Source organism: Stylophora pistillata, chromosome 11 (genome assembly GCF_964205215.1).
Source record: "Stylophora pistillata chromosome 11, jaStyPist1.2, whole genome shotgun sequence".
Taxonomy (NCBI): Eukaryota; Metazoa; Cnidaria; class Anthozoa; order Scleractinia; family Pocilloporidae; genus Stylophora; species Stylophora pistillata.
The window spans coordinates 1,049,459-1,061,745 of NC_142529.1; the positions used below are offsets into that span (position 1 = coordinate 1,049,459).

A 12,287-nucleotide genomic window follows, 5' to 3' on the forward strand; every position below is an offset into this window, starting at 1 on the left:
TGTAAGTAAATAAAAAGATGGAAGATTTTTCAATTTCAATTCATTTTTTTTTACGAAAATCGGGCTTATTCATGGTGTCAGTTATTATCTTCCTATCACATTTTTAACTTGTATAGTGCACTTAACTAAACATTTTACATTTACAGCCGCATTTTTCACCCCACACTTCTAGTTTAACCCCTTCTCTTGTTAAAATTCAATTCATTGAGTGTGTCGATTTGCTACAATAGATGACGATGTTAACAATTCTTGCTTCATGAAGATTCTAACAGACATTTCTATAGCTTTATAGGAATAATTTGGAAATGATAAGTATTCAATGTTCTAAATGACTAACTTCATGGATGGAGCCCTAGTGCGTACGACAGAGAAATCTGGCAACCTAAATGATACAGTAATGCAAAGAGCCACTTTTAGCAGAATTCCGACACACTCACCAGAATTGTTCACAATAATTTTTACAAGAACTTGTGCAATTGAGCGCCCTTGGGCCTCTAAAGAGATTTGTTGGCAAGAAACGTCTCCTGGTCAGCAGCAAAGGAAACGGGTGATTATAGACTTAAACAGATAATTACTCTGGCACAATATGTTCAGGTGGTTTCGCACACCAAGACTACAGCGTAAGCTATGGCGACCTCGCGCCAATGCCGTATTTTTTTCTCTAACTCAAGAGGGTTTGAAATAACCTATTCTTAGTGCTGGCCTGGTACCAACTTTTACAAATCACCAGATGAGCTTGATTTCAACTGCAGAGCTTTCTTGACATTCCGCGCATGTTCGTTGATTCTCCTCGCTTGTTTGGCGTCCGGGGTATTCGAGTCAATCTGGTTTTCTTTCAAAGAGTCACCACTGGATGGCTGTTTCATGGGCAGTGATGTCCTGTCAGATCCCTCTACTATGGAATAACCTTTGAGAGGTGTGCTGCCATTTAACGGAAAAAAAAAAAAACATCAAGGAACCGCAATGTGAAATAATTTAGAAAAAGTGACACTCCTGTCAAATACTCACCCGTTAGTTACATCGAAAGCTTTAGAATTTTCTGTTTTTAGTGACAAGGCCTTAAATAGCTCTTCTGTGTTCGGGATTTCAACGGGTCCGTCCCGCGGGATATTAGGAGTGCCTCTGGTTTCGGATGAGATAAGACCTCTTGGTGCGGGAGAAAACGACACGGGGCTGACTTGAAGCCGAGGGCCATCTGGTGCTAAAAACAAAATATCATTTAAACCTACATGAAACTGAATAATGTAAAATTAGAGCAGAAGAAAAGTTTTGACGAACAGGTTACACTGAAATACATAAACTACCCTTCAAACCAGCTACAAGACGCACATTGGGTCATTTCCCTGTCAAACGAAGACTGAAACAGACAGAGTCAGACAGATAAACAGATACACTCAGACAAACAGACTCAGGGAGACGGACATAGCCAGACAGAAAGACAGTCAGACAGACAAGTGGACAGACAGAAAGACAGTCAGACAGACAGACAGACAGTCAGACACAGTCAGACAGACAAGTGGACAGACAGAAAGACAGTCAGACACAGTCAGACAGACAAGTGGACAGACAGAAAGACAGTCAGACAGACAAGTGGACAGACAGAAAGACAGTCAGACAGACAAGTGGACAGACAGAAAGACAGTCAGACAGACAAGTGGACAGACAGAAAGACAGTCAGACAGACAAGTGGACAGACAGAAAGACAGTCAAGTGGACAGACAGAAAGACAGTCAGACAGACAAGTGGACAGACAGAAAGACAGTCAGACAGACAAGTGGACAGACAGAAAGACAGTCAGACAGACAAGTGGACAGACAGAAAGACAGTCAGACAGACAAGTGGACAGACAGACAGTCAGACAGACAAGTGGACAGACAGTCAGACAGACAAGTGGACAGACAGAAAGACAGCCAGACAGACAAGTGGACAGACAGAAAGACAGTCAGACAGACAAGTGGACAGACAGAAAAACAGTTACAGACAAGTGGACATACAGAAAGACAGTCAGACAGACAAATGGACAGACAGAAAGACAGTCAGACAAACAAGTGGACAGACAGAAAGACAGTCACACAGACACGTGGACAGACAGAAATAAAGTCAGACAGACAGACAGAAAGACAGCCAGACAGACAAGTGGACAGACAGAAAGACAGATAGACAGACAGACAGACAGAAAGACAAGTGGACAGAATGACGGGAGGATGGATGAACGGCCACACAGTTAGTGCCACTAAAAACACTGTAACAATTAGCACTCAAGGTTATATAAAGCTTTACATTTTGATTTTCTTCCCTCAGGTGACTGATTTCTTAGCGGTGTCAAGAGCTGTTGCTTGTAAAACGAGGCTCGTTCCTCTTCAAACTTCTTTCTCTTAAAAATAAAATTATAATAATCATTAGTGATAATATAATAGAATCAGTACAAGAGCATGCTGGGAATATTTCTCCAACCTCCATCAACTTTGGTTGTAAAAATATCCTTGTTGGTGTTCCACTATCCTTTTGTTTGGCTGGTGACTATGCAGCAACCTTCATACAAAGTTGACCCTCTCACTCCTAAAATCTCATTTAGTAATTCTCCTACCTGTCTGCTATACAACTCTTATGATGCTAATTTCGAGAATTTGGTACTGGATCATCCAATAATCTCATCACTTGTCTGTTTGATAGCATAATGATAATGTAAGAAGAAATTCTTACATTATCATTATGCTATACATTATCATTGATCGTACATGGGAGCTAAAGGGTTAACAAATAGACTCCATGTTGCTGTACATTTTTTCAGTCATATATCACTTACGATGTCAAAATGTGGTAACGTTTTGCCTAGGAACTTAGTGTTGTAGGCTTTTCCTCACCATCTACACCCTGTCGCAATGGATGTGGGCCTCCAGATACGCTTGACATTGTGAAATATTTTGTCAGAAAGTGGGGGTCACTCCCTCCCCTGGAAACAAATATGGTCTCCATAGACTTTGATTTCTTTTTTCGGCTTGTACATTGTTGTATAGCAAAACAATTTTGTTGGCTCATTGCATTTTCACTTGATCATCACCTCATGCCCAAGTTTTACAGCAGCATCTGTCAGCTGTCTCTTCTCATTCTCTAATGCTGCTCTTCGCTCGGCAAAGAACTGCTTGTCAGATTCAAATTTTTCTTGTTCCTCATACAACTGAGAGTTAACCTAACACAAGGATAAGAGAACTTTTAAGAAATATCACTCAAGATCTTTTTTTTTTAAAAAAGAAACAGCTATAAAATCATAGTCATTCTTTGATTAATGACAGAGAGTTTAATCTCATTAACAGCTGGATAGTAATTATAAAAAAACTTACCAGAAATGTTGAATCATTTGAGGGAGAATTAACCTTTGACTGCAAGGACTAAAGAAAAAAAATGGGTGTGCAGTAAGTAAGATCACAAAGAAAAGGTTTCTTACAATATTTGACTTCCTTAAAAGTTCAGCTTATTGCATGTGGGTTGGTAAGGTAAGGTCTGTACTCCACCCAAGTGGCTCATCCAGCCCGACCTTGTCCTGGATTCATCGGCATGAAGCAACTAGGAGTATTACTATCCCCCCCCCCCCCCGGATGCAATGCTAGTCCATGGCAAGTTTGCCCCAAAGCACTTCATCAGGCTCCCCTGACAATTCAGAGGTACCCACTTACAGCACATTCATGGGTGGAGAGATGCACCATGAAAGTAAAGTGTTTGGCCAAGAACACAACACAATAATCTGGCCAGGTCTCAAACCAAGACCACTCGACCCAGAATCCAGTGCACTGACCATAGAGCCATTGTGGCTCCCATGTTATTAAAAAATACATCATACATTATAGGCAACCATGTTTACATACTTCTATGAGTTGTTTCTGCTGTTCCACAACATGTCTGTAATTCTCTAACTGCCTTTCCAACCTTGAAATTTCCTCTGCTTTTGGGGAAGAGGGTCCTAACAGCATGAAGCAGGTTGAAAGTTAACAAAGATAAAGTTCTTCAATTTATTTTTGGGGGTCAACAATGTTTATTCTTACCATTTGAAGAGCCTTTATTTGCTTCCTCTAATCTTGACTTTAGCAATCTCCATTTTTCTCTTAAACTACTCTCAATTCCTGCAAAATAACAGACACAGTGCTCTGATTGATTTCAAATAATAAAAACTCCTTCAGTTTTAGCCCCTCACTCCCAAGATTTCAAAGTCAATTATCCTTCATGTCTGTTATATATTTTTAGAGATAATTTTACACTCTCATCATCTTGCTGCTTAAGAATATATTGATGTTGTAGGGAGAAGTCACCCATTGGTCAGTCTTAGGAATAGAAGGGTTACTAAATATCTTTAAAATAATTTGAAAACACAGTGAATCAAATTTTTGGTAGTTTTGACTAGTGACCCATGTTAGAAAACAAAAGTAGTAAATGTAACCAATACCTACGGAAGAAAATTCAGGTACAAAGTAAATGCTTTGAATATCATTGTAAACTCTGATGCGAAAAAATTCGAAAAATTTCAGCCTGAAATACTGACATACCTTCTCTAACCATATCATATGGCATATTGAAATGTCCTGTTGATAATTCCTCAACTGATCCAGACTCACTGATTTCACCAACCTTCAAATGTTAACAAAAAAACAAATAAGTTTAAATCTTAAAGAGAAAAAAATAATGTCAGTGGTGGCTCTGACAGGATTCCTATATAAAAATGGGGTTTAGGCAAGACACAGATCAAGCAGAAAGAAGAGTTACTACCCTATTTCCAACAGTCCTTTAAAAATACAACAACTTCACTTCATGTTCTCTTTTCTACATGTGCCTGCCTTTTCTCCTACAGTTACCTTTTTGTCACTAAGTCTAACATAATAAAATATGGTCTGTTTGCCTCTAACAAGTATGACAAATTATGCATAACTTATAGTTATACATCCTTCTGTAAATAGTGAATGTTGGGGTACATGTGAACAAAAATTTCCTGTATACAGTATGTAAATTAAATTAAATTAAATTTAATTAAATACCAACCTCTGTGTTACTTTCATAATCTTCATTCTGCTGATTAAGCAGTTTTATTAACTCCACCTGCATGCTTTTAAGAGTTTCCCTCATGTCATTATTTTCCACCATGAGTTCCTGAATTTGAATGTTAACAAAAATTAAGTTCATTCCTTCAGAGTTGGTTAAGTATTTCACTGCTCATCTGTTATACACACAGCTAAATGGAGGATTAGGCTACAGCGTATGTGCACTTTGAAAAAGTATTGCCGTTATATTCTTTTCCTCATGAATGGTGCAAACACTACAAATTACACTTTCTGTTTGGAAAAAACTGCACACATTAGACAACATGAAGATATACCTTTTCTCTTTCTTCATAATTTGTGACGAGCATTCTATACATTTCTTCCTCATTTCTGTCAAAAAGTAAAAAAAAGTAAGATAAGAAAAAATGTGCAGAAAATATTCATGACCATGTATGAAACTGCTCTTATGATAAAACATTAGCTCTATTCCATGTCATGTGAAATATGTACATGTATGTTGGAGTATTGTCACTTCTACACACTAAAAGGCTTCGAAAAAATGTCAAAATTCTAAGACAAAGAAAACAGCAAAGGAACTGGTTAAAAATTAAAATATCAAAGAGTTTTAAAAACTTTATACTTTGCAGATCCAGTCTTCCACATTGCACGTTGTGCTCCTGCAGGTCTGTTTATTAGATTTAAGATGTCCAAGCCAACTTTCTTTTCTTGGTTTTTGTCTGTTAGGAGTTGGTGAATCCTTTCCTTAAGTTTACTTAATTCTCTTTCTTTTTTTCTTGTCTCGTGGTCAAACTGTTTTTGCAAGTGGTGTGAATTGGCTTTGGTTTTCTTTAACTGTAAAATAAATAAATAATATAAAATACACAGAAAGTTGGAGACTGAAATAACTCTTAATTCATAGTCTCATGAAACTCTAAATAATGTTAACATGAAGTTAACAAAAAGTTCTGTCTAAAACATTGATAATACAATAAATTGTATATGGTGAAACTCCAAAAAGGAACCCTTAACTTCTTATAGGTAAAATAAGTTCTCTGTTTAAAATGTATTTTAATACAACTAAGGAGCTGTTAGCTCCAAGTTTAAATCCTATTGATGAACTTTTTTAAAAATTCATGCCTGGATAATAGCAACAATGTCTAGTAACAACTGTTTAAGAGTAAAGTAGTTACTAGATATCCACCTCCCAGTTAGCTCAATGGATAGAGTGCTGGACTGTTGTGTGGGAGGTCGAGGGTTCAAGCCCCGGCCGGACCAACACTCAGGGTCTTAAAATAATTGAGAAGAATTTGCTGTCTTTCTATAACATCAAGAAATGGTTAGATATTCTAGTCTTCTTGGATAGGGACGAATAAATGGAGGTCCCGTCTACTGCAGGGTTGGGGTAGGAGACGTTAATTTCCCACACACGAGATTACTGTGTGATGGATGTCCTCCCCTGGGGTGGGATGGGTGGGTTTATTGGGCCCACATTAATCGGCGCAAGCTGTTGCGGTGTCCCTGCCAGTTGGCGAAGCTAAGTAAAATAAAATAAAATAAAATAAAATACTGGTATATGTTCCACACCAAATTACAGTTTTAAAAGGCATTAACTGAGGTAAGAAGAGGTGGCATTAATCCAGCTCTTAGATTGAAAGGCTTAGAAGTCCACTTTCTATAATTATTGTAACACTACACCTAGGTTCATGTGGTAACCAGGATTATAAACACTTTTGAATCCGTTTCAACTCTATTTATTAAAAACTGTGAAAATCACTGTGAGAAGCAGATTTACGAATCAAATCATGAGGAAATTACAAAATTCCTTTCAATACCCTTACTGAGACACGTGCCCTGAGTAATCAAGGTTTAGCATGTTTGAGTTACTTACTTCCTCTCTTTCTAATTTCAGGTCTTCTTTTGCCTTCAAAAGTTTTCCTTGAAGTTGTCTTTCTCTCTCGTTTCTCAAAGCAACCTCTCTCTGGGCTGATTCTAACTGCTCCTGAAAAAAACAAACAAAAAAGAAAATGAAGCACATGAACAAGGTAATAGCAAAGTATGAAAAAGTGTTATAATACCAACTTTTTATTTAGCTTGGGTATGTCATCTGCATATGAAAAAGAAGCGGTTTTTTACAACATTTAACAATAAAAAATTGTGATAAAACATTTCGTAAAAGCATACTAAAAATTTGATGACAACGTGTCAATGTCTGGCTAACATTATTATCAAGTCAAAGAGTGAAAGATGACAAATGTTTAAATACTAAAAAGACAATAGGTATTGGAATGTCCTTTTAAGCAGAGAGTTTTGTGAGAATGGAATCATCTGTAAACATAGAAAAAAATTTCCCTCTGTATCGAGAAGATATACAATGTACATGCAACTTGCAATTTAGATGTTATGATTATTTCAATTTTGCTTTCTTACTCTATAATACATGTCTCTAGAAAAAATAAAAATGAAAAAAAAGTAAAGTGAAAATAAAAAGCAAGGACTAAACAAGAACCACAATAAAGATAAACATGTCAAACAATCACTGAAAATGATCAATATAACTTTTGCATATCAATAAATGTTTAATCAAGATGATACCAATCTATTAGGCTGATGTAATGTACATGCACAATTGTACCTTAAGTCTTTTCTGTGTCTGTACAAGATGTTCATTATCACACTCAGATCGAAGAATCCTTAAAAAAAAAAAGACAAATTAATTAACACATTTTAACAGACACACGGCAACATGGAATCTATTTGTTTAATATGATAAAAAAGGAAAATATTGTTAATGGCAATGTCATCCATGCAATAGGGTTTAAGCAAGAACCAATCAAAATGCATGTAGGATTCAGATTATTATATAAACAATCAGATTGACGACACGTAGTTGGGTGTTTGATTACTATGGAAGCATATTCAGGGCTTGACACTAACTTTTCCAGGTAGCCAAGTAGCTAGTAACAGCTTAGATGTTACGACAATTTCAGTTTGTTTTCTAGCCAAACTGGCTGGTAGAAATCGAAAACCACTAATCATTAAACTGAATTTCTACCAGTCTGTGGCTAGTTGGCTACCATTAGTGTCAAGACCTGATATTCCCACTGAACATAACTGAATGCAAACCATAATTCTAATACAAGGTCAGCAGCAAACTCACTTCTGCTCAAGATCTGTTAGTTGTTTCATGTTTTGCTGTTGTTGTTGCAAGAGTTCATAAGTGCTGTTCACCAATTTCACAATGTCAAATGTATCTGGAGGCCCACGTCCATTGCGAGAAGGTGTAAAAAGTGAGGAAAAGCCAAGAACACCAAGTTCCTAAGGGAAAAATTACCACACTTTGACATCATAAGTGATAAATAACTAAACAAATGTACAACAACATGGAATCTATTTGTTAACCCATTGATGAGTGACCAGGATAGAATTTATTTTCACAGTATCAAATGAATACAATATCAAGCAGACAAGTGATGGAAAGAAAGAAAAATATCAACAATTTAAAAGGGGTTATCCATTGTTTTATTTGGTAGTTTTATTCGGGATTATTACTCTTCTGATCCAATGCCAAATTCTCCAAACTAACATGATAAGAATTGCATGGGTGATATGGCAGATAGACTTCAGAACAATTATTAATGAGATCTTGGGAGTAAAAGGCTTAAACTTACTTGTACATTAAAAGTTAAAAAAAATTGTTTGACCTTGTTGCCTGAATAAAACTGGCAGTATAGCATATGGATGGGCATAGATGCAAGACAGAGACTCAGTATCAAGAGACAAACAATTAAAAATATTTACTCATTGGTATTATCATTAAGGAAAAAACAAACACATATTTCTTGATTGAATACACAATACTTGTTTTCTAACTTGTTTGCACAATCCATTCTCAAATTTTCCATGCACTGATTGCATGATCATACCCTTAAGAATTTATGAAATAGACCATTACTCTTGGCAGCTGACTTGAAAGATAAACTTAATTTTTAACTATAACCATGTGCAGCAAGAAACGTATTCAGTAAAAGGTATATTATGCATGACACTTCAACAACTGTTTCAACATTGGTATGTACATGTAGGATGCTTCGAGGTTTTTCTGTTTTTTTGTTTTCCTTCTCTGTTCACATGTATGATGCAACTATGAAAACAGTGAAATGTCAAACCATAGATGGAAGGGAGACCTTAGAATCAAAGTAGAGCATTAATTGGTATAAAATTTTTGTTACTGATATTGGTGCATTGAATTTCCATTATTACCGTCAGACAAAGACAGATGGGTTACTAAAGATGCTCATGCAAGAACAAACAACACCTTCCCTCAATTTCTCATCCCAGGAATATAAAATTTAAATCTATTCTGTCTTGTGTCCTTAATTACATTCCTGTTAAAATGCATTAATTTGCAAGCCACAAAAGTTTATGCTCTTGTATCTTAGAGGTTCTTCTTTTAATACCTCTCAATATTCTCACCAGCGCATGTAATTCAAGCTTAAGACATGAATAATAAAAAAAATTAATGTTAAATGTCTATTAATGGAAAGAGAAGGTTTAAATTCCACAAATAATTAAGTGCACTCATCTGTATGTTGCAAAATAGTTAAAAAAATTACTTCAGGCTGAAGTTGTACTCAGTAAAGGGAAAAATTCATTTCATCGCAGCTTCAGTATGCACTTGTATTGTCTATTGGACACATTTCAAAAGTTGAAAATTTTAACTTGAAAAAATAAACAGAATTTTTTTTTTTTTTTTTGCTCTCAGAGAATTATTGAGAAGTATACAGCTGTAATAATCTTGTATCTTGACACATGACATCCATTTCGTTTTCAAAACCTTGTCAACTAGCCAAACCCAAATTTTGCTTCAGAGAGATGAAACTTTCTGGTTGTCAAAGACTTCAGCACAAAATATTGACATCTCATTCGTTATTCAATTGTTTGCCGAAGGAAACAAAAAAAGATAATTACAAATCAAGCAGAAAAATAAAACATGAAATGAAAGATTTAACATCTTCCTGATCTTTTAAATTTTTGGCTTTTAAAATCTAACCGCAATAACTACGCCAAAGAGACATGTTATGGAACGAATAGTGGTCGCTAAGAACAAACAAATATCATCTGATATGGTACTTTGCCACAAGGACTGCGAAAATTAATCAAACAACGGTAAAACATACGTATGGGCGAAAAACAAGAAAAAGCGAAAAGGCCACTGAAATTAAAAGTACGAGATCTTGTAAGATAATTTTTTGGCGAACCTTGGCAACAATTTAGCGGTTCGCGAGTTGACGTCCTAATATCATTCATATAATGAAAGAAAGCTTAGAAAGCGCACAATAGGAGCAATAATGAAGCTAATGTACATCGATTCAATGCGATACCACAACACTAAAACAAGAATCGAAGGTAAAACTCACGCCATTTACAAACCTGGTTTAAATAAGCGATACATTGATCGATGTTATCTCGTCTACAGAACTGCTTATCGGCTGTACTAAACACAGGTGAGATTGGCGAAGGAGTGAGCCTCATATCTCCAAAGTCTACTTCTCTTTCCGGGCTTGAATGCCGCGATGAATGTGCCGTGTAACGGTTTACAAAATCTCCCCAGGCTTGGAGTTTTTCAGTCATTATCTTTAATTGCGTCCAGGCGACATAAAGGCGTTGATCGCGAGCCTCCTGCCGAAACCGGATCGCCAAGCTCTGTTTTATCGCTTGTGGGCTTTACTTGAACATTAGCAAGCGGTAAATGAGCTAAAATTAGAATACTCATCGGAGAAATAAATAATTCAAACTGACCACTTTTGAAACATCCGGCAAAATTCAACCAGGCGTTCACGCATGTCAAGTTTAAGCTGACCCGAGATATAGCAGACTCGACCTTTTTCGTTCCTGAAGTCTTATCTAGACTTAGTAGCAATGAGGGATCAAGAAACGTTTTAAAAAGTTCGAATTCATGCACAGATGGAGCGAAAACTGTTGGATTGCAATGGGCTCAGCTCCAGAATCTTTATTGCCTTATGCAATATCTTATTGGATATGCCAAGGCCAAAACAACCGGAAATCTGGGTTTTCTCACTCATTTGAAATCCAAAATGGATTAACGCATTACCATGTTGCATTTAGCCACGCAAGGTGATATCAGCCAGTTTTTCGGGAAAATGATACCGCAAGCCAAATTCTGAGAAAAAAACGTGAATAGAGGTTTTATTGTGCGTGAATTTCTCTTTTTTTCATTTAATTTTTGGGGATGAAGGAGGTTAAGGTTTTCGGGCTAAAAAAGGAATGAAAGTTTTCTCGCACTGAACATCGATATAAGAAACAGCTTACAGAGGTAAAACTGTTTTGATGTTTTTACCTTGCAGACGGGTAATCTTGTTGAAGGGGCGAGGGCTAGCTTCACTCAAACACCTTTACTCAACATTCAGTTTGACCACTCTTTGCTTCGCACGTGAAGAAGAAGTAAATTCCTAAGGAACAAAAAAAATACTTTTTCAAAGATGGACGGGAAAAACAAATGCATCACGAAAGATCGGATAAACAACTCAAAGGTTCATTTATCGCGAAAAGCAAAAATCAACAGTTCATGGGGTTTTAATTTCGTATTTTCACAAGTCGCGAAAATAAGAAACACCCACTTAAGCATCGCGCTAAAATCCCCTTCATTCCCTCCTCGTAGGAAAAAGGTTAAAAAAAAAAATAAATCACACTGCTAAAGGGGCGTGAAGCATGAAATATTAATGGCGTAATTTACATAAAGTGCGAAAATTATGTATGGTGTAGAAATTATGCGTGGAAAAACGAAAAGAATAGGTGCACATTAATAGGTGCGGAAATAAAAAGACCTTCTACGGCGTAAACCCTGTTTGGAAGAAATTGCAAAAAAAAAAAAAAATACATAAATCACACTGCTAAAGGGGCGTAAAGCATGAAATATTAATAGCGTAATTTGCATAAAGTGCGAAAATTATGTATGGTGTAGAAATTATGCGTGGAAAAACGAAAAGAATAGGTGCAAATTAATAGGTGCGGAAATAAAAAGACCTTCTCCGGCCTAAACCCTGTTTGGAAGAAATTAAAAAAAAAAAAAAAAAAAAAAAAAAAAAAAACACATCCGCCACAACACTCAGGGTCTTAAAATAATTGAGAAGAATATGCTACCTTTCTATAACATCAAGAAATGGTTAGATATTCTAGTCTTCTCGGATAGGGACGAATAAATGGAGGTCCCGTCTCCTGCAGGGTTAGGGGCAGGCGACG

The 12,287-nt window shown here is 36.4% G+C and overlaps 1 protein-coding gene across 2 annotated transcripts; it reads right to left on the minus strand.

Moving 5' to 3' along the window:
* Positions 1–25: 25 nt before the first annotated feature.
* On the minus strand, positions 26–12,111 carry LOC111323913 (afadin- and alpha-actinin-binding protein B). Of its 2 annotated transcripts, XM_022927360.2 has the most exons (16): positions 11,386–12,111; positions 10,458–10,754; positions 8,185–8,342; positions 7,660–7,717; positions 6,916–7,026; positions 5,668–5,879; positions 5,363–5,417; positions 5,029–5,136; positions 4,539–4,620; positions 4,041–4,118; positions 3,864–3,958; positions 3,342–3,389; positions 3,062–3,190; positions 2,281–2,374; positions 1,009–1,201; positions 26–921 (listed from the first exon to the last, which is right to left on the minus strand). In XM_022927360.2, exons 2-16 carry the CDS (start codon positions 10,656–10,658, stop codon positions 717–719), a joined length of 1,827 nt encoding a protein of 608 aa, XP_022783095.2. In that variant the 5' UTR covers positions 10,659–10,754; positions 11,386–12,111; the 3' UTR covers positions 26–716. The 2 variants fall into 2 exon arrangements, with proteins under 2 accessions (XP_022783095.2, XP_022783096.2); XM_022927361.2 differs by lacking the exon at positions 10,458–10,754 and having other exon boundaries at positions 11,386–11,895.
* Positions 12,112–12,287: the final 176 nt, after the last annotated feature.